Source organism: Pholcus phalangioides, unplaced genomic scaffold (assembly GCF_987345545.1).
Source record: "Pholcus phalangioides strain wild (caught in Gottingen) unplaced genomic scaffold, Ppha-v1.0 ptg000039l_1, whole genome shotgun sequence".
Taxonomy (NCBI): domain Eukaryota; kingdom Metazoa; phylum Arthropoda; class Arachnida; order Araneae; family Pholcidae; genus Pholcus; species Pholcus phalangioides.
The window spans coordinates 28,302,807-28,326,731 of NW_028301625.1; the positions used below are offsets into that span (position 1 = coordinate 28,302,807).

Here is a 23,925-nt window from a genome sequence, read left to right on the forward strand (position 1 = left end):
ATTTCTGTTGATTTCAATTGTATTTCCTGGCTAATAACTGAAAATTTCTGTTTGACTTCTTTGATTACAAGCAATTCAAAGAAATTCTGATGCTCTTTATTTGACGAATCAGTAATAAATATGGTAACCTTGTTCTGCTCCTGACCTTACCGCACGTTAGAACAAAGGAAAAAAGGTGAAAGGAAAAAAACAAATGAAAGAGTAAAACAGTAAAATAGATAAGTTGGTAAAAATTTAGGTACAAAGTTAGATTTCTCTTTCCAACCTCACCCAACCTGATCTTTTTCACTGTCATAAGAAAGATACATCATGAAAAAAAAATCACAGCAGGGTATACAAAGAAGCAAGAGGGAAAAAAACACATAGGGTTGCAAACATTCTTCGCAAAGATGAGGAGAGAGAGGAAAGAAAACAGAGTGAACTTGTTTGAATTTATTCCACTGGCATTTGGACACAGTATTACATCCTTGATCGTAAAGTGGTTAAAAATTCCTTGTGCCCTACTTCCCAAGCCTTTTATGTTCCCTCAAATGTTGATCCTGTGTATGCTCCTGATTGGGATTGCCCTTTGAGAATATGCATGGTGAATCTGATACTGCTGTAATAAACAATGTTGTGTATGCACAGGGATAATTTTTCATGAGGGTACAGACTAACACACTATATTTTTAGTTTTGAGCATCAATTAATGGAGTGGTATATCATCTTCACTCCAGAGCTATTTTTAATTATTCTTTTTTCAATTTGATATCTGAGGTGCACACGTGTATGTAACTCAAATGATATTGACCCAAATTAATTAATCAATAACTTTATTTCTTTTTTTTAAAGAACTTTTGACCTACAATGAACACAAATCAATCTAAAAAAATGTTATTAATAGTTTTGGCTCAAGTGTGAAGAGGATAAATAATTAACAGATGAGTAACATATTTTAACCACATGCTTAAAAACCGTGGGAGTATACCAATATATATATGTTTGTATTTGTACATACATACATGTAATATAAAACAATGTGTTGCCATGAGAAAACATTAGTATGAATTTCATGGATCTGTCTTGGAGGAACATCGGTCCCTTGGGGATCATACCTTTGTATTCAGTGGTGTGTTGTTTTTGTGTTTTATGTCTTTGTATTGTACTAATATGTGTGAAAGAATTATAATAAAATATTTCGATACTTAAAAAAAATTAGTAAAGGTGCCATTACTAAATCATAATCGTCTTCGCCGTCGTTGGGAACGGACGTGCTATTATCGCGCTCCGCTCACCGACACGCCAGTGCGCCATTTTGTGTCTTTCTTTGTGTTTTTCTTCGTTCTCGTGAGTTTTACTTAGCGTGTTGTTTATTTTTGGGTCATATTCTGCGGTGATTTTCTTTTTTTTTTAGCGCACGTTGGATTGTGAGATAAGTGGTTTTTTTTTTTATATTGCTCTCATTTTTTTTTTAAATTTTCGTTGTGTATTTTCGATCGACTTATATTTATTTTTCTCGTTCGCATTTCATTTTCGTTGTTTTTTCGCCAGGTTCGCTCGCTTCTTTGATATAAGTTCGTAGGTTTTGGACGTTAGTGTTAGCAAACAGTGTATACTTTTTCCCGGGTACTCTCAATAACGTTGTTTTCCTTCCATTTGGGCCTATTGTTGTAGTGTTAGTGTTTTGAGATAGTTAGCTAAGTTGTTAGTTAGTTAGAGTCGATAGGTAGTTAGAGTTGTAATTCTAATAAGTATAAATTGTACTTCGTAGCTTAATACTTTTTTTAGAGGGTGTTGTATTCTTTATATACATATTTATTTTATTCTTCGTGATTTAGTGCTGAGCATTCTACTTTACGTAATTTTTTCGTATAATCTCTTACGTATATTTTGCCTAGTAATGTATTTTACATTATTTTAATTTCCAGTTAACGTTTCTCATTTTCGTATTGTTAAGTATTATTATTATTATCTAGCTTTAGCAATAGTGTTAGTATGCCTCGACCTCGACTAGTGTTGTGTAGAGCTTGCGACGGGAGGTTTCCCTGGTCTAGGGGTATAGTAGCTGATAGTTTCAATTGTAAGGGGTGCTTGGATAGAAAAAGGCTGGAACACGAGGTCGAAGCTTTACGGGAAAAAGTTAGGGTGCTAGAGGGTCCGGTTATAACGGACCCTCTGGTCGTCGAGCCACCTGTTGATGAAGAAGCAATCTCCACGAACAACGACATTTTAGAGGGCGAATGGGTGGTCGTGGATGAGGTAGAGGGGGATAGTGATAGGGGTTTAATCATCGGCGATTCTATGGTTAGGGAACTTGGGAACCGAGTGTGTAGGGATTTTCGGGGTTTCGAGCGCTGTTGTCTTCCTGGGGGGAAGATTGGCAACGTTCGAGACGTTTTTCATCGCCGAAAGTTGCCCTTGCGGGTGATTCTGTGGGTGGGAACAAATCAGGTAGGAGCGAATATTAGTGAGTCTCTGTCAGAGTACCGGGATTTACTATTATCCGCTAGGGAGGGGGGTTCAGATGTGGCAGTGATTCCAGTGCTGCCAAGGGGTAGTAGGGGATATAGGAGTAGGATCCACCAATTCAATATAGGCCTGAAGGACATTTGCTCCTCACTTGGGGTCACGTTCTTGGAGCTTCCCGCATTTACCGATAGGTGGCTTCGTTCGGATGGGATCCATCTAAATAAGAGAGGGGTCTGGGAGGTTTACGATAGTCTTAGGTCAGGTTTTTTACTCCCAGACCACGTAGTCGGGAATGCGGGTTAGTTAATGATAATCACAACAGTACTGACGGGGAATTACCCACCTCTGACTTGGATGGCTTCTCGATTGACAACAAACCACCGGGCAAATTAAAATGTGTGTTAATAAATGCCAGGAGCTTGGGTAACAAGAAAGATTTTTTAGAAACTATGATAGTTGTGGAGGACTTGGATCTTATAGCCATTACAGAATCTTGGGCAAACGATGGGGATGAATCTTTCTTACACATCTCCGGATACGATACTTTTTTGAGAAATAGATCTGATAGGAAAGGGGGTGGAGTGTTGATATACGTGAAATCATGTTTGAAGGCTAGAGAGTGTAACGTGCAGAGAAGTGATATTGAAACCATATGGGTTGAACTTGAGAACAAAAGACGTCATAAGCTTATTGTTGGGGTTTGTTACAATCCACCGAATAGGGATCAAAATTATATCGCCAAAATGCACGATGAAATTTCCTACATGTGTAAGCGAAAGAGGGTTCTCATACTAGGGGATTTCAATTACCCGGGTATTGATTGGGAGAACCTTTCATCTGGAAATCAGTATGAAAGAGACTTTCTTAAGTTGGTGCTCGAAAATTTTTTGTATCAGCATGTATCAGAAGCCACTAGGGGTACTGCTATTTTGGATTTAGTTCTTACTAGTTCTGAGGATCTAGTTGAACATGTTTCGGTGGGGGAAGAGTTTTCTTCCAGTGATCATCGTATCGTCAGATTTCACTGTAACTTTTCCTCGGGTAAGGTTGATAACAAAAGACTGGTTCCTTGTTTTCGGAGAACTAACTTTGATGTTTTGCGAAGAAGGTTAGCGGAAGTTTTCAAAGACCAGTTGGAATCAGTAGGGGTGGTAAGTCAATGGGAAGAATTTAGTACGAAGCTGTCCTCTGTTTTGCACGACGTCATACCCTTTGTTCGAAAAAAGCGTGTTTGTACATCACACCCTCTATGGTTCACGGATAGCGTGCGGAACCTTTATCTTGAAAAGAAAAGAGCATTCAGAGAGTATAAAAGTGGACGAGGTGACCTATCATTGTTTACTGATAAAAGAAGACTGTTGAAGAAAGCGATAAGGGATAGTAAAAAGCAAGTTGAATCTAGGTTGGCAGATAACATTGGCTCTGACCCAAAATCATTTTTTCGATACGTCAATAATGGATGTAAGGGGACAGTTGGCCCCCTCTCGATAGGAGGCTCAAAAGTAGAGAGCAATGTAGGCATGTGTAGTGCTTTCAATGACTTTTTCGCGTCGGTTTTTAATGGAGATAATGATATTCGATATACGGGTGTTGCATGGGGTAATAAAACGCTCAACGATATTCAAGTGGAAGACGTGGAGGTCCTAAATCTTCTAAGAAATGTATGTGCAAGCAAAGCACCAGGACCAGATGATATCTATCCCAGGGTTCTCAGGGAAGGTGCTAATGAATTGTTGGGGCCAGTCGCACAGATATACAGGAGTAGTGTTGCTGAGGGTATCGTCCCGAGAGATTGGAAACTGGCTAACGTTGTTCCGATATTTAAGAAGGGTAGTAGAGAAGTGGTGTCTAATTATCGTCCAGTGAGTTTGACGAGCTCCCTCTCGAAAATTTTGGAAATTATCATCAAAAGGCAGTTTGTGAAGTGGATAGACGAGAATAATGTATTGTCGGATAATCAGCATGGGTTCAGGAAGGGGAAGTCATGTGTAACTAACCTCCTTTGCTTCTATGATTACGTGACTAAGGCTTTGGGTAAGAGCAAAAATGTCGACGTTGTTTACCTTGATTTCCAGAAGGCATTCGATCGGGTCCAACATGGCAAACTCTTGAAGCGTTTACACGAGATTGGAATAGGGGGCAACTTGCTGAATTGGATAGAATCGTGGTTAAGAGATAGGTCGCAACGAGTTATGGTGAACGGGGAATTCTCTGGTTGGACAGACGTCACAAGTGGAGTTCCTCAGGGAAGTGTCCTTGGCCCCATACTTTTTTCACTTTTTATCGATAAACTCGATCAGGGTATCGATGGAATTACTAGCAAATTCGCAGATGATGTGAAGCTAATGGGGGTAATCGGGAATGAAAGCGATAGGGAGTTGCTCCAGACCAACTTAAACAAGATTGCAGCATGGGCAAATGAATGGAGCATGACGTTTAGCGTAGATAAGTGCATGGTCGCTCATTTTGGTTCGAACAACCAACGGTTCTCTTACGAGTTGAATGGTGTCACTATCCCGGATGCAACTAGAGTCACCGATTTGGGAATTCTCATTGACGAGCGACTTAAGTTTTCTGAACATTGTTCAGCGGTTGTCAAAAAATCGAATAGAATGCTTGGTCTCATTTTCAAAAAGGTCTCTTCGCGTTCTCCTAAAGTCATTCTTCCTCTTTTTCGAGGCTTAGTTCGTCCTGGACTGGAGTATGCTGTAAGGTTTTGGAGACCATACCTACAGAGGGACATAGACTTGGTTGAAGGGGTGCAGAGAAGAGCTACGCGTGTCCTTATTGGCACACAGGGCTTGAGTTATGAAGAAAGACTTCATTTTTTGAATATGTTTACATTGGATGAACGCAGGTGTCGAGGAGATATGATCGAAGTGTTCAAAATTTTCAATGGGATGGATAGGATGGACCATGAACTTTTAGTACACCGCCAATCGACTGCTTTTACAAGGGGACACCAGTATCGATTGGTGAGGGACAATGCAAGGTTATGGTGTCGCAGGGAATTTTTCTCCAATAGGGTTGTTAATAAATGGAATAGCTTACCCCCGGAGGTAGTAAATTGTAACACAATTGACACGTTTAAAAAGAAATACGATAAACATGTTGGGGTAAATCGAGAAGCTATCCATTCTTAGAATAAGACAACCATAAGTAATCTTTATGGGCATCGTATAATATTTTATCATGTGTATATATTGTTTGTAATTTGTGTTAATTGCATTTTTAATTGGGTTGCTGTATTTTTGAAACATATGACAACCATATTTTTATGGGCATCTTTTTATCAGCCACCTCGTTGGGCATTTTGCCTGTTGTGGCGTTGTATTTGTATTTGTATTTGTATTAAGAAACAATATTTTCATAAAGGGTAGTTAGTTAGATAATCGTCATTCAAAAAACTCCCCTTCCCTTGCAATCAAAGGTAAAGAAATCTGAACCCCCCCCCCCCATTGCTGACCCCTATACATATATCCATGAATGTATATTCTTATTCAATAATTAGGCATTAAAATTATTCATCCTTCCTAATTTCTTCATGTCTAGTAGTTTGACATTTTTACTCATAAAATTATTCGAAAATGGCATTGTTATTTAAAAAAAAACGTTCTTACTCCTCAGAAATCGAACTTTCCGCTAAGACAAACGAATGATAACTCGAAGTCTTTTGTCAGCCGCTGCACATTTGCCTGATCAAGATTTGACTGTGCAGTTATGGCCATTCATACTCGTGCATAAATACTTGTCAGTTCATATGGGGTTTCTTATAAACAGTACTTGGTGATGAGATGGGGGAACCTTTATCAAATCATTTATGAAATAGATATCAAAGTAGTTGTTTTGAATATAGTTCTAGTTTCTATTGCATGAAATGCCAATTATATTGGCTAAATGCTTGTTTCAATATTACTCTTATGTTTACTGACATTCAGTCAAAAGTCATGATCTTTTGTAAATCATGATTTATGTTGATAAGACATTTTGGAGCTGTGTGCTGTCTGAAGTTACCATTTGCGCAAATTTGCACATAAGGGATTTGAGTAGCATTGGTTATATGCTTAAAAATTTTAGAACTACCATGAATTTTGATTTTCCATTTTGATCAGGAATCAAATCATTCCAAAGTTTTTAGCAACATCATTTCTCGTGAATCACAATGTTGTTGCTTGAACCAAGCGATCTTTTGGAAATTCACTACAAGGTCATTGTTGCATATTTTCATTCATAAAGTCCCTTTGCCTATATTATTATCTATGTTTTCATTGGTATGAGAATTTTGGATGATTGGGATAATCTACTCATTACTAAGGAAAAACCAATTTGTGAACACATATCTTTTTTACAATCAGTATACTAGATAAAGAAGAATGGTTAATCAAAGTGCTACTGTAGGTGCATATTTATTCTGATTTGCATAATTATCACACTTGTTGTATTCTTTAATTAATCTGAATAGTTTATATTGTTTACAAAAGTTTTTATGAAATCTTGAACCATGCCATTTTAATTGAAATTAATGTTTTGTAAGGTTTAAACTAAAGGTTTCAAACGAACTCTTCCAACATTATTTTCAGGCTAATAGCATTTGAAAATGCTGTGGACTTCAAAGGTGTAGACTTTGGTTTCTCTGATATAAAAAGACCTCAGGCAGAAGAGCTTTTCAAAGAGATGGGAGTGTCTGAGATGGAAGAAAATTGCCAACAGAGAGAGTTAACTGAAGATACAAATATATTTATGTATAGTGTTTCTAAAACTGATTACTCAAGAATAAAAATTGAAAAAAAAGAAATTGCAAAAGAGTATGTATCTAAAAACTTTATAAAAAAATTGACTCTAAAAATTTATTGGATATGTTATTCACAACTCATGCATTGATTGAAATATGTTTCAGTGATTGACTTGCAATGGTGTATCTGATAAATTAACATTTCATTCTTTTGTTTACAGATTCAATATCACACTCCAATTCAAAGCATACTATGAGGATGGCTTATTGTTGTTTGCAAAAAATGATGAAAAAAGACAGTTTCTGGAAATCAGCCTTGAAAATACAAGTCTCATAGTAGAATTTAAGAGAAAAAATCAGCTTAAAAGAATCACTAGCCATTTATTAGATATTAAAAAATGGCATATGGTTAGTAACAGTATAAGTCTGATGTGGTTTTAAATTTGCATGTTTGTATGTTAGCTTTACTCATAAATATGAAGTTTCTAATATAACCATTTTCTTTCTACTTTTTTTCAGTAGAAGTTTTTAAAATTCCATTTTTGTGCCATACTTTATAAAGCATTCATAAATTTAGAAATATAAAATGAATGGAAGATGAACAGTGTAGGTAATGTCCTCTCCACTTGTCAATACAAGATTCATTGAAAGACTGGTTATTTGTGGAGATGAAGATTACAAGGAAGAAAATTCATTGCTGTGGGGGCAGCAATGAATTTTCTTCCCTGTAATCTTCATCTCCACAAATAACCAGTCTTTCAATGAATCTTGTAGTGTAGGTAAGCCCAGAATATAGAGCAGTAGTAACTGGATGCGTTTCTGAACTTATGAGAATGGAGAATTTCTTCCCCCCATAGAATGTAAATACTTGACCAAAATCATTCTTATTAAAAGATAAAAAAAAATAAGCTGCTTGTTCGTCAAGAAACAAAATTGAAATGACCAACCATGGTGGGAAAAAAATGAGAAGAAAATAAGATGGGTGGAGGCTAATTATTGAAACTAATTCGATAGTGATAATGATGATATTAAAAGATATTGTTGGGGAGAGTTTCCCAAACAATGTGCTACAATGGTGGTAGCCTTGATCAGCTACTGATGATGCTGTGCGGAAATGTCCCATTAACAGACATTCCAACATTAGCATGAAACCTCTCAGTTATGAGAGTTATTGATCTTTACTAGGGGTTTGGGAACCTGACTCTCTTGGACAACATAAGTATAGCCCAATGAAGAAAATCACTGAAAATTTTGAAAAATAATAATTGAAGTTCATTTAAATACGGCACTTCATAGGCACTGGAACCTAGGAGTTCAGACCACTGGTAGCATTACATCAGGCTGTAAAACATGGTAAAGACATAGAACTTGATATTGAACAAAAAATTTGCCCTCACTCCTAAAAATTCTCTTTTGATCAGTCCTATAACATGTTATTGTTGACATCGAGGATCCAGTATAACTCCTATAACCCTATCAGACAAAAAGTGGGGGGGGGGGACCAATGCAAAAATAATCACAGACCCTTTCACAGGATGAATTTCATAAATCTTTATGCATATATTTTTCGAATTTTTCCCTTTCCTTATCTCTGTACGCTTGTTATTTGCTTGTCATGTTCTGTTGCATGACCTAGATTGTAAGCTTTTCACTATATTCCTTTCAATTCTGCCTGATTATTCTGTTGCAATGCTCTTAATGGTGAATAATACATTGATTCAACCACCAATCTGATGTTTGTCCTTGCCACAAACTCTTACGTTCTATCTGTCTCACAGGTACACAAAATTTCCATTATGCTATAGCTAATCGGTAAAGAGATCAATGCAATTGAATATAATAATAAAATGCTGCAAGAAACTCAATTACTTCGATTTTTTTTTCCTGAGAAAAAATAAAAAAATCTAAAGAAAAAATTATCTCCATAATATTGAGAGGATCTTCTGCAGATCCGTAGTTGAGTGCGGCTATGTATAGAAACTACAGACAGTATGTAGCAGTTGACAAGTCTGTATTAATGATCTGCAATGGTTAGGTAGGCCTATGGTCTGACTTGAAGAACCTTAAGAAAAATTTTGATACACAAATGTTACAGTGAACCAACAAAGATAGGAACCGCTGGTTGAGCATAGCTTGATCACAGAAAATCGGCATGTGTTTAGGTCACACAACATCATGATGAATGAGTTTATTTCATCTCTTTTGGGTAACACAATTGTAAGATAGTCTCTCTGTATATGTGTGAACGTGCAGTATCATATTCTTCATTGGCATCTTCTCTCTTTAGCTTTTTTTTTTCTTTTTGCTTGTTTACATTTCTAAAATGTCCGAAATCCTGCACAGCGTGATTGATTTTTTATTTCAATTATGAAAAATAATTTACCTTCAAAACTAGAGTTTCTAATACTTTATGTGAAATCCATTGATTAAATCTAAACAATTCGCACGCAGGCACCTTTAACAGCTAGAGCGGAGCTTCCCAAACTTTTTGTTCCATTGCCTCCTCCTTCAGAAATTTTTTTCTCATTGCCTCCCATTTCAAGCCAACCATAGGATCCTATGTTGTTATACTGACAGCTTCTACTGCCCCCTGGACCATTCCATTGCCACACCCAGAGGGCAATATTTTCCATTTTGGGAAACACAGAGCTAGTGCCTGTTTTGAAAATAATCATGGTGGAGGAGGGGTCAGTGCTACATGGAATAAAGTTTTCACTAATTATATAGGCGTATTGTTTCATCATCCAAAAAAAATTTTTTTTTGGTTGCTGTGAAGCGGGCAACCACCAAGTGCAGTATCATTTTAACACATGAACCAACCCATGAATAGGAAGGCCTCATGATAATGAGATCAGCTGCAGTAATTGTGGATGATAAATATTTAAACTGACAGGCTGGTAATTTCAGTCAGATATAAGGGCCTCTGAGCATCCCTTGCGCAGGGTTCACAATGCTCTTGAGACAATCCTGATTAGGGCCCCTGTGATAGAGATCCTGGCACTATTGTTATCTATTTTTTCATTCTTAAAAAGGTATCTTCACGTTCCTCTACAGGCATTCTCTTTTGCTTTTTCACGGCTTAGTTCGTGCTGCACTGGAGTATGCCGTAAGGCTTTGGAGACCACACCTGCAGAGGGACATAAACTTGGTTTAGAGGGTGCAGAGAAGAGCTACGCATACTCTTGTTGGCACACAAGGCTTGAGCTATGAAGAAAAACTCAATTCTTGAATATGTTTACATTGGAAGAACGCAGGTGTCAAGCAGGAAATGATTGAAGTGTTCAAAATTTTCAACAGGATGGATAAGATGGACTATGAGTTATTAATAAACCATCAATCAACTGCTTAGACAAGGGGACACAAGTATCGTTTAGTAAGGGACAATTCCAGGTTGTGGTGTTGCAAGGAGTTTTTCCCTAATGATGTTGTCAATGAATGAAATAGCTTACCTCCAGGGGTTGTGAATTCTAACCAATTGATTAAAATGAAGTACAATAGACATAGTGGGATAAATCAAGAAGCTATACATACTTAATTAAGACAACAATAATCTTTTTCTTAGGCAGTGTATTATATATTATTAAATGTTCTTGGATACATGCTTTTATATTAAATATTTTGCTTATATTTGACATACATATTTTTCATGGGCATATTTTTTCAGCCACCTCGTTAGGCAATTTGCTTGTTGAGGCCCTTGTATTTATATTTGTATTAGTGGAAGTATATGTAAATTTCTAGGTTGTTTTTTCCAGCCAGTTAGAGGAGAGCCAGGAACATAACTTTGTATGGGATGCCTTATGTTATACATAAACCTTGCAAACATAATATTAATTCAGATTATTTTTCAAGACAAGTGTTGCCGGTTTCTTTCATTGAAGTACATATTGTTCCAAATCATACCAATGAATAGCTCCAACAAGCTCAAAGTACTGACAAGTTATGTCAATTCATAAAAAAATGTATAGATCAGGAAAAGGAAAAAGACGCCTTTTACAATTTCTCTCCCCCATTGACAAAAACCTGGCTACACCACTCTGATACTGAGGTTTTCAAAATTAATTCTGGTGTTCTTAAGGGAGAAATTTTGAGCCCTAGTTTGTTCTCACTGTTTTATAATGACCTCATATAATTCACTGAAATTAAGCTGATATAAAAGACTTGTCTTTCCCTGATGGAACATAACTTAATATCTTGCTGTACGTGGATGTCGCAGTGTTACTGGCAGACTCTCCCATGAATTTAAGAACTATTGATATTCCAGAACAGTTCTATAGGGACTATAAACCAACAGCAATGTGAATAAAACAAAAGTTTTGGTTTTCCGTAAGTGGGGAGGTCCAAAAATGACACATTCTTCTACGAAAATAAAAAATTTGATACCATTAATTCCTATACTTTCCTTGGAATTCCTCTGGGACATATCATTTGACAAAAAATTATTTCCAAGCAGAGGGTATATCTGCAATATATTCATTATGGACTACAGACTGCCCCCATATTCACAGGTGTTATGTTCCGGGAGTGACAGTGAATACGAAAATCCATGAATAACCGAAACCATAGGGTCTTTTTTTTTATATCTCGTTTATTGAATATCATGAGATGAGCAGGGTGGCACAGAGGTAGAAGGGAAAGTAAAAGAGGGTGCAGTGATTGTTGGCGATGTTTTCTGAAAAACATTGTGATTTCGGTTTGCCGATTCTTCTTGTTCATATCATCAAGTATTTAGACCATTCTCAAATCTCTCCCACTTCAACATGCCAACTTCTACTTCTTACTTGTCCCACAAGTTTTTTTCCAGACTTCTTTTGAAATCCCAGACTGCGGTCTCCGGGCCTTATGTGCCACTGGGCCCACATGCAATTTTTCTCCCTAGTCATTGGGTTCAGCTATCCATTTTAGTCAAATAGTTTGTACGTTACATCGAGTTGATAGCTGTCTTCATGGGGAGAAAGATGTGAGTGATTCAATACTTGTGAGCGCAGGACTAGGGGGCCACTGCTATAAATCTTTGCTAACTTTATCTAACACAACCCTGCCTCTTTTGAGGTAACGGAAGTAAGTTGCTTTGCATCCCAAGGTTGCTTTGTCCAGGGTTGTGAGCTGTTCTATCTATCTATCTATGAAACCAAACTTTACTTGCATAAAATTCTGTTGAAAAAGAGATGTTTCACCATCTCTTTCCTTTATAGAACATAAACTTTTTTTGCCTTTTCCGTTATAATATTACAATCAATTGGAATACCTTTTTTGTAGCAGTCTTGTACCAGCATCTCCTAGAGATAGAAAGCCTCTGCACGGGCTGCCAATTTCATCTGAAATGTCATTAAAACTACCTAGCAAGTTTGCCACATTTTGAATCACAGCATCCTATTTCGTTTCTTCTTATTTTGATGTAGAATCTACCTGTTTGGCTCACAAATACCGCATGGTGATTGGATGTGGAGAATATAAATCACCAATTCTGAGCCCGATCATTTCTTTTCCACACAACGATGATACTGGCATGAGCAGGGAATTTTTTTCTCTGAATATTCGGAGAGAAAATTGACTACTTGCTGACATTACGAGCAGCGTGCGGAGGCTTTTTGTCTCTAGGAGGTGCTGCTTGTACTCACAAAAGAACAAAAAAAAACAGCATTTTTTGTATGAGAAACACATGGATCCCGTAGGCGATGCAAAGTTTTCACTGCCAAAGGTGCAGCTACAGCCACAGCTGCTCGAATTTTATATTCCTTTTTCGTGATATATCTTACCATAGATTTGTTGATTCCATAATGGTGGCCCACAGCAGCAATTGACTTACTTTCGCCAAGCATAGTCAATATATCTAATTTTTCTTGTAAAGTTTTCACTTTTTTTTTTTGCCTTTTCGAAGCAATATCAGTAGCATTAGCAAAATGAGCCATCCTAAACATGCACAACTCAAATTTGTAAGCAAAATATACGGATGACGATTGCTGAGTGTTGCCAGAAAAAAATTTCCAATAAAGGAAAAATATCCTAGAATATCTGGGGCAGACTGTATTCTTCTGGGAGCCAAACACAGTTCACCCTATAGCTGGTTTAAATTGTTTAATGGTATGGTAACTTTTGTCGTAATCTATGGCTCACCTATCTGGGGTCAGTACATTAATTACCTTCACCAACTGGACAAATTTTTTTGCTTTTTTTGTTAAGAAATTATTTAATTTGTTAAAATATACCCCAAATTACATACCACGATTGGAACTTGGATATATTTCTCTATCTATAACATTTATAAAGTTGATTTTGATTGTTAAATTCTGGACACATATCCTTAGAATACTAGGCGCTACATTTTGTGAGAAATCATATTTACACCAATACAGCAACTTGATCACTGAATCAAAGTTTAACTGGGCTTCAGATGTTAAACTATTATTTGAAAAATCTGGCTATGGGATTGTGTGGCTTTCTCAGGATCCCAACAGTGCTGTCAAGTTTTTGCATATTTTGCAAACATATGTAGACCAAAATCTGATCTGAGTGCTATGGAAAATAGTAATAATCACCCTCATTATATGTTTATCAAATCGCACACATTTGTTGAAGTTTACATGATATCAAAACTTTATATCAAAGTGAAAAGAGTCCTCTTTTGGCTAAGAATGAAACAGAATTCTATTTTTTTCCAGGGTAAAATATTCACAATATCTCCCCACAATTTCTGCAATCTGTGTAATCTGAAAGAACTCGAAACTTGGCATCAGGTTTTTCTTTTTCAATTGCTCAATTTTTCACTCATGTAGTTGGAAATATTTATCTAATCTCACAAACCATTTTGATTTGATTGAGTAGTCTTCTAAAACTCTCTCATACGCAATATCATTCAATTTTTAATTTCATTGTATCTGCACAAAGGCTCAAGATATTCTCGCAAAAAGTGAATATGTGAATAAGCCCTATGTATTCAATGACACGAAAGTATTATGGTGCATTCCTTAAAATTTTATACTCAATGTATTTTTATTTAATGTTTTTTACTCAACATATTTTTTATTAATTTAATTTAATTTTTTTTCAATGATTTTATTCAGTTTACTTTTTAATATTTTTATTCAGTTTACTTTTTAATATTTTTATTCAGTTTACTTTTTAATATTTTTATTCAGTTTACTTTTTAATATTTTTATTCAGTTTACTTTTTAATATTTTTATTCAGTTTACTTTTTAATATTTTTATTCAGTTTACTTTTTAATATTTTTATTCAGTTTACTTTTTAATATTTTTATTCGTCATATTTTTAATGCCTTATATTTTGAATGTATTCAATTTGAAGTACAATCCTGAAATTTTTTCTCCTCAAATTCATGTATTGTCCCACTTCTTGATGTTTTTGTTATTATATTCAATACCACAAAATTGTAATAGTCTCTCATGGCCTCACAATAAAATTCACTCTGTCTGTCAGCAAATAATAATACACAAACTGGAAATTTTTAAAACTGCAACCACTACACCATTTGAACTCTTTTAATTTCCATAAATGACCTTTGGATTATGTAATGCAGAACAAACATTCCAGAAATTCATTAATATGGTCCTATAAAGATTGGAATTTGTATTCTGTTACTTGTATGATATCCTGGTTGCTTCTCCAGGCGAGCAAACACATTTCCATCACTTATGAGTAATAGTCAGTTGACTTGACCAATACTGATTATGCTTAAATGTGTCCCTACCATCAAATTCTTGGGATATGAAATCAGCAAGGATGAACTCAGACTGTTGTTTGCAAAAGTAGATGTTATCAAGAATTTTCTGCAACCCACTTCCATCACTCATTATGGTGATTTTTAGGCATGTTGAATTCTTACCATCAGTTTATATACAAGTGTGCAGACCTACAGTGACCGCCATGGCCCCCACAAGGGCAGAGTTGATAAGGCTCCATCCCTGATGATGAGAAAGGATGAGAAAATTCTCATCCTTTTTTTTTGCTTTTCACACTATAAATTAACTATGGAAGGGTCAGTGAAAAGTCTGACCGGGGGCCCACAAAAGATCTCAGCCTAGGGGCCCTGCTGTAAGATGTGGGGGGCCATGGTGACTACTCACCGCTATGTTAGCATTGCATGCAAAATACAGTCAAAAGCCACTTCAATGGATTAAAGAAGCTTCACCAGCCTTTGACAATGTCAAGTATGTGTTGTTCAACACAAAATTTGCTTGTATATCCAAAACCACATGCACACATTTCTTTTGTAACAGACACATTGGATAGTGCAATTGCAGTGCTATAGCAAGAACATGATTTTTCTCTTGCACACTCTCCCACTCCTAAGTGAGACACAGTGCATATGACAGAGAGCTTCTAGCTCTTTATAGCACAGTTAAACATTTCAGATGCCAACTAGAAGGACGCCATTTCACTATATGTAGTGATCACCATCCATTGATGTGTGCGTTTAAACAAGACCAATAAAAACTTTGCCTCAACAATTACAGCAATTGAATTATATTGCAGAATTTGCAACTGATATCAGGTATATTCCTGGACCGAAAAAATGTAGTTGATGGCACTTTGTCACGTACTGCAAATATTGCTTTGCTATCCCCAATCGACTACAATGTGATTGCTGACTCTCAACATGAGGATGAATTATGTGAACTGCAACAAAGTTTGTGACTAAAGATTTTCAAGCTTTATTTGCTGGACAGTAGTACAAAACAAATGTTTTGTGACATTTCCACAGTCCTTATATTCCAGAATCATACAGAAAACAAGTTGTTGAATAACCATACGCTTTCACATTCAAGTGTCAAAGCTACCACCAAGTTGCTTTCTCAACGTTCCATCTGGCCTAACATCAAAAAAGACTGCCTGACATGTGTTAGTATGTATTGCATGCCAGCATTCCCAAGTTCACCAACATACTTACTCCAATCTGGCTGAATTCAAAGTACCGAACAAAACTGATTTCAACACATCAATCTGGAAATAGTTGGTTCACTAACATTCTGCCAAGTTTTACTGTACCTCCTAATGATGATAGACAGATGTTCCACATGGATCAAATCCTCACCTATGCCAGACCAAACTGCCAAAACTTTTGTCAAAGCCTTGCCTAATTGCTACTTGGTCTACCAGATTTTGCATGCTGCAAAAGATTACCACTGACCAAGGCAGATAGTTTGAAAGCCATCCTTCCCAGACCTTGAGCAGATATCCCAGATTCCATCACGAGAGGATGATTTGTGACATCCCCTCGTGATGTCACAAATCATCCTTAATATCATGCATAAGGGAATGGACTCATTGAGAGACATCATCGATCACTGAAAGTTGCCCTAAGATGCTGAATTCAATCGCATTAGCATTTGTTTCACTCTCCTTTCAATCCTAGTAAGTTTAAGATCCACAGTGAAAGAAGACTTGGGATGCTCTTCCACAGAAATCCTCTATGGATCACCATTGCAACTGCCTGGCAAATACTCTTTTAGAAATACCAGACATCAAGCAATCTGATTTTGTCCATAATCTTCAGCAACTAATGCGCATTCAATGAGAGAAACCCATACATACAACTCACAGATCTACAATAACATGTGTTCCTACAGATCTAAAATACATATTGCACATCTTCTTGCATAATGAAGCACCATATTCTGCTTTACAACCCACTTACCACTCTTTTCTGGTTAAGGATGTACAAGATAAGTTCTTAGACATTGGCATTGATGGGACATCCAAGAGAGTCTCCTTCAATTGTTTGATTCCAGCTTTCCTTGATGACCACACTGAGGTTCCTCCAAAGGCGTCCATCCAATCGGCAGGTACAGAGTTGTCTGCACAGACAGTACTGAAAACTGTGACTCGCTCCAGTCATCATGTCTGCTTCTTTGAAGAATATTTGGCCATCATTGTGTTGACTCCAGGGAGAGTGTGTTGCAACCTGTAGTAGGAACTTTAACTATCTGTGATGTCACACTTCTTGAATTTTTACATTTCCGTGATTGTAGTCCTGCAGCAATAGTACAGATTAAGAATTTAATGTTTTTACTATTATGTGGCAAGAAATTGTGCATGTATAATGCCCTATATTTTCTGCATCTGTCTAAATAAAATATGCTTTATATATCTCATAACCTTCTAATTATCTTCACCTACATAGTCACTTGAGCCTATTATGAATATTTTGATGTCAAGTTCTCCCTTTCTTATCTATCTTTTCTATCATTTTAACATAATTATGATATTTCTTTAGAGAAAGAATGAATTAAGAGGGTTACGATTTCCCAACAAGTGAAACTTAATGAATGGGTTACAAGTGAAACTTAATGAATGGGTTACAAGTGAAACTTAATGAATGGGTTACAAGTGAAACTTAATGAATGGGTTACAAGTGAAACTTAATGAATGGGTTACAAGTGAAACTTAATGAATGGGTTACAAGTGAAACTTAATGAATGGGTTACAAGTGAAACTTAATGAATGGGTTACAAGTGAAACTTAATGAATGGGTTACAAGTGAAACTTAATGAATGGGTTACAAGTGAAACTTAATGAATGGGTTACAAGTGAAACTTAATGAATGGGTTACAAGTGAAACTCACAATGAATTCACGTTTACCCTGTACCTTCTTGTATTGGTTTTATTAACTGTGATAAGACACCGGAGAAAATGATAAAGCTTTTGAGTCACCTAAGGTTCTTCTATAGACCTAAAAGATGAGCACAGAGAAATAGAAGAACAAAACTTCATAGACATAGTGTCAAAAACAATTTCAGAAGCTAAGGTTGGTGACTAGGATCTCATAAAACTTGCAAATAAAAAGTCAGGAAAGATATTTGTTGGGCAACTTAATGAAGTTAAGACTCATCAAAAACAAAAATTTGGAAGAACTGTTACCACATATGCCTTTCAATAGACCAACATTCAAGATAAAAGTATGATTAAAAGTGATGAAGTTCTGCCATTTCCATCACCACCTAAATTTGACACACACAGTCTGGGAAAATTCACATTTTTCTTTTTATTTATGAGTCAATATTTTCAGGAGGAGGGGGTGGTTAATATTGCACTGAGTTTCCTAGATACTGAGGTTGTTAATTAGCTTTGTATACAAGAATAATAAAATGTATGAGCTTTTCACATTTTAAATGAATTTTTTCCTTTTTTTTACATTTCTTTCATTTATGGTCATCTTTTTGTGAAGGATTTTGAAGCACAATCAGCTGCAGGTCCCACTTGCCCAATCATCAAGGCAAATGGAACCCATGGCCAACTAAAGCAAAAAATTGAAAAGAGGACACTGAAGAAAATAAGTTTAAAACATTAGCTTTAAAAAAAAGCATGATTCAACAAACTTGCTACTGTATTTTCAAGATATTTTGTTTACTTCTCGATTGCAGGTGCTACGTTGAATTTTCACTAATGAGATTAATGGTTTTACTTTTCCTGGTGTGTAAAAATATATAATGCTATAGGTTAAAAACTGTACTTAAAAAATATGGAACAAAATAATAATAATTTTTTATTATTCCCTTGTTCATAAAAAAGTAACAATGTTGGATTTTTTTAATGTGTGAAATCACTGTTGGTTTTCTTGCCATAGAGTATCTGTATAGCAAATTTTTCTGCATCATGAAAATTTTACTGTAATGCTCACATTTTTGTTAAGTTACTATACATTCAAAATTAATTCTCTGTGATGAACTCGCCTGCATTTTGATGGAATGATAAAACTTCATTCTAAGGAGACTCAATTTATCTGATATTAAATTAAAACAACAACTACCTACATTGGCATTGTCTTTTTTAGTTTTAATTTTATCTCAATTTTTTACCTAAGAAATTTTAGAGGTATGAATAATTTCATTAAAATGATTTATAGGTTGAACTTTTGAAAATTGGGTCAAAGTTAACACTGTATATAGATAAAGCATTGGTATCATCTGTTCGTGTTGCAAAGAAGTTTATTTTCAAAGAACCCTTTTATTTGGGAAGATCACCAAAGAATATTCCAAGATCAGTAAGTATTTAGCCAAGTTTTATCTCTTCAAATTCATTTGAAAAAAATTATACTTTAAAAAAAACATATGGTCATAATAGACCTAGTAGAAGAAATGAAATTTTATTGTGAGAGCATTTAAATGAAACCAGTTCAAAGCATTCTTCATGATGATTGGTCAGTTAACTACAAACATTCATGCACATACAGGGTGTCCCAAAATGGACTGACGGTTTTCAAAATGGGATAGCAAGAAAAGAGTGACAGATATTAAAGTCATTCTTGCGGATATAAATGAGTGAAGTCAGGAACATTTTTAATCACTTTCTTTTGGGTAGTGTAAATATTCACCAACAGATGGTGCTTCATGTCCCAATTTGGTGATGCCCCCCCCCCCCAGGAGCACATCACTGCACCTGGGGGGGGGGGGTCGCCAAAATTGTCATGTGTCACAGGGAGCTTGAAATATTCATATATGCTTTGATTTGATTTACGTTCTTTTGTTATTATGCGTCTGTTTGTTGCTTTGAAGTGGTTCTTTGTTTGACTAGTCTAGGGAGCTGTGGATTAAGGTTGACTAAGACAGAGAAGCCACGGGTAAGGAAAGTTTGAGAACCACTGCTTTATACCTATATCTATTCTTCTTCAGTCTGTCATTGGAATCATCTGACAGAGCAGCGCAGTGGCCCAGGTGGATTACATACTCACTTGAATCACCAAAAGATGTTTAGAGGTGTTGCAAGTTTAGTGCATGATCCATCTTTGTCAGAAAGTTTCGTAACAAACACAAAGGTACAACAGAAACACTGCCAATATGACCACAAAAAATTTTGCTACTGTGGGGAGTCCCACACCAAGGGGTTTGTGAACTGACCTCCCATTGAGTATAAAATGGTAAATTTGTCAAATGCTGCTGTTTAGAATTGGCAATAAATTGTAGGTTCCGGTCTGATTACCCCTCACATGCAAAAAAATGCCTGAAAATGATCAAATGATTGTCTATAACAAATTCCTCTTCTTGCAAACGAAGTGCCATAAAAAGCTACCACCTTTATGCCAATTTTCTGAATTGGTCTTCACGATGCTTCAAAAATATTATATTTTGCTTGTTTTGACCAGACTTATTCCCCTATAGTAATTTGATAGCCCAAAATATTGCCAGAAACAGACATATATAAGTGCAAAGTTTCTCTCTGACAAAGAATACCTTAATTTTTTGGGGTTATTTATTGTCTGTGTCCATTCTATAGGATTAGATTTGTTTCTTAAAAAAAACCACTCGAGTGGCATGGTGGTAAGATGCTTGTCTACCACCCTGAAGGTTGCTGTCACGGTCCTGGGTTCGAATCCGAGAGAGGATATAGATAAGATATTTTCCCTAACAAAATTTGAGGCGACTACCGACAGACAGCGCTTTCATTTCCAACCCATCTCATTAATGGCAGTAAATTGCAATGTAGCGATTGCCAGAGTTGGTGTTCGGTGAAGTAGTGTTTCTTAAAGTGTGCACCACAGCACCAAGGTGCATTGCCAACCTTTGTCAAGGACATCACAGTGAACTGTTGACACTGATGATCGCCTATTTAGTGCTTTGAAGTGGTTTTTTTAGACCAGTGTTTCTGAACTGCCGGGTCGTGACATCAATCGCACTGGGCTGTGGGAATATATTCATTACCCTTTCATTTCTCAAAGCATTTCCATGAATAACTAATTGGTTTATTTCACCATTACAGAACATATTATTCAAATTTTTCAGTCTAAAAATCATACAAGGGGAAAAGATGAAAAACCTTCCTATAGTTCCAGAACAAAGGCTTCCAGCTGCAATGGTAAATTGTTGGAATTTGTAGGTTCCCTCTTCCCCTATCACACTGAAAATCATTTGTTTTGTTGCAGGGCCTCAGGGAAGGGAAACATGTGTCTCCCCTCCTCTCTCGAAACTAGTATTTTTAATTGCATTTTTTTTCCTTTTTGCAATTTCAAGTATCTGTCATCATGAAACCCGAACAATACAGCAGGGAAAAAAAATTGTTTTTCCATACTCTCGATTCCACTTTTCAAAAAATATCCTACTGCAGGGCTCCCTGTTGACAACCAGATGACCCTGTTGTTTGCGTGTTCACTGTTTGGCATTATGGGCACCACAGAAAATGTCCTGATGACAATAATGCTACATGAAAAAACTCAGCAGTATCTGTAGATTTCCTTGGAGACTGGAAAACATCTGTGCTACTTGCCAGTGACCAAACCGCATAACTTCAAAGGGGAATAATTGTAAGGTAATGGGAATTTCCAGGAAATGGAAAACCACCTTTGACAATTGGACCTGCTATTTACAAAGTATTTTACATATGCCTGCCACATGTCAGTGACTAATCAGTGAAGCACTTGCTGTATACAGAAAATATTGTGTTTAGAATCCGTCATCCAGGGTTTAACCTAGATAAAAAATTCCTTTAGCAAAAAAGCGAAAATGGGGGAAAAACTTTAGCAAAATGCTACAATGCTAATGATTTATAGTTGGATGTCTTCTCATTTCGTACTTCCTGTACGCATTTTTGCAAGAGTGACTACTACTTCTTTTGCATTCTAAGATTTTCTTTTGCATTTTGCAAAAAATGTGAAACTCTGCCTCAAACCCTGCCGTCATCAAGGTGCACGTAACTACTGGTGATAACGAATACTGTTTTCTTTGCAAGAACACAATGAATTACGTTACAAGAGTTTTCGTTTCGATTTTTTTCTAGTGTCATGTCATTTGTTCAAATGATAGGTTCACAAATCTAAATTTTTGTTAAAAGATAGAGAAAAGTTTTCAAATTTTTTATAGTAGAAAAATCGTGGGTTCAAGGTTTTGAAATTTATTAAGTTACACAATTTAACATAAGTATCTACCATGTATATACCAAAAGGAGTATTTCGCTCAAAATTGAACAATTTTCTGCTCTTCAGCTGACTTTTATGACGAGTTACAATATAGACAGCTTTTTTTATACCATTACCTTCTTTCTCTAGCTAAGATTAATTACAAAATCGTAAATTTAATCGTAAAATATATTTTACACTAAATTATTAAAAAAAGTGCTTAATTAATAAGTGTTGCATCGATGTCAGCACAAATAAATTTAATTGCCCACTGTGAATGAAAACTTTGTATTTTTGCAAAGTAGGTAAAATTATTCTATAAAATTGAATATTAAGACATTTCGATTGATTTACGAGCAATTAAATTTTCTAATGAGGTAGAGGTGCTGAAATGAAGAGAACATTGAGGGGGCTGATAGTTGCTATTTGTCCCGTATACACAGACTCAAACCCTTATGCCGAAGAGGGAGTGGTGCATTGCACTGTATATTCATTAATTATTGGGGGCTAAGCCCAAACACTTGTTATGCTAAATTAGAAATTAGCAAAAAGCACATCTGTCTGAACATATTATACAAACTTAAAGATGTAAGTAAAATTTGTACTAGGTGAAAAAAATTGAGTGTATTTTATATGTCATCACTCATGATATGAAAAATCCACTAGTATGTGGATGGAAAACATTCTCTCCATTAAACTTTATTTCTTTTTTTTTTTAATGTGAAAACTTTCTGCTGTTTTGAAATTTTTCCCTGCTTAAATTGGTTTTGAGATAGGTTGTGGAAAGTAACATGAGAGAAAGGCATTGCAACTGTTACTTATAAATGATAATGTAATTCTCTCTCGCACATAGTTGCTGGGAGATTTACTAAATTATTCAACCCTATTCCATTAACCAGAAAAGTTTGAGTTTGATTTAATTATTTCACATTATTATGTAAAAAGAAATCAATTTGGAAGAGTTCCATTGAAATGCAAAGCTTAGTAAAAACGGTTCATGCGATTGCTGATAATCAAAATTTAATTGTTCATTTGGTCACTTTTTAAAATATTTTGGTCACTATTTTCACTAGTTTTGAGGCAGTGATTAGTGCTGAGCCCTGTGTTGGCAAAACTGTCCACCAGAGGTACAGCTTCTGGCCACTTGGAGAAATGGTCAATCATAGTAAGACAGGACTGGAACCCTTCGGATGGAGGAACTGGTCCGATCAGATCAATATGTGCATGCTCAAACCTACCTCTGGCAATCATTGCATTTGCGAGCCCAAGAAGAAATATCACTTTTTAATGAGGGCTGCGTATATTGTTCTTGTACCAGCTTGATTGAGGCTTTAGCATCAGAGTGAGAGAGACTGTGCAGGTTTTCAAATATGGGTCAACCAAAGTTGCATGGGATGACCAGACAGATATGGCCAGTAGATGTGTCACAAAAAAATCCAATGGAGGGTTGCCCACTGGGATGGCTTGAAATACCAAAGAGGATGGGATGATGCCAGACTGTTGGAGTTGATATCTGATATGTTACCATTCCCCTGAAGTCGAACATTGATGGTGAATTAATCAATGATATTTGCACGTCCTGCCAATAAATTTTGTGAGGGGGCGGAGCCATCCCAATAATCAATGAACATACAATGCAGCACACTCCTCCTTTTACATACAGGGTTGAGTCCAGTTTATACAGGATGACTGGCAACTTTCAGCCCCCTCAATATTTTCTTCATGCTAGTGCCTCTGACTTGCTGTCATTAGTAAACTGGCTAATGTAACCCAAGGGCCTCAGTTGGCGTGGAGAGCTTTTGTCTTCCTTTTGTGAGAATGCATGGGAAAGAAAGTGGTGATCAGTGAAAATCATGAAACAGCTTCCTTCCACCATATGGCTTATAAATTTGCGGCA

The 23,925-nt window shown here is 36.2% G+C and overlaps 1 protein-coding gene across 2 annotated transcripts in view; it reads left to right on the forward strand.

Annotated features, from left to right (window-relative positions):
* LOC149065787 (laminin subunit alpha-1-like) overlaps positions 1-23,925 on the forward strand; it is a 438,052-nt gene that overhangs the window by 389,204 nt on the left and 24,923 nt on the right. For both annotated transcript variants that reach the window (XM_089253835.1, XM_089253836.1), the window contains 3 exons: positions 7,029-7,253; positions 7,402-7,588; positions 19,047-19,184. In XM_089253835.1, coding sequence (XP_089109961.1) covers positions 7,029-7,253; positions 7,402-7,588; positions 19,047-19,184 — 550 coding nt within the window. The remainder of the gene's footprint in view (positions 1-7,028; positions 7,254-7,401; positions 7,589-19,046; positions 19,185-23,925) is intronic.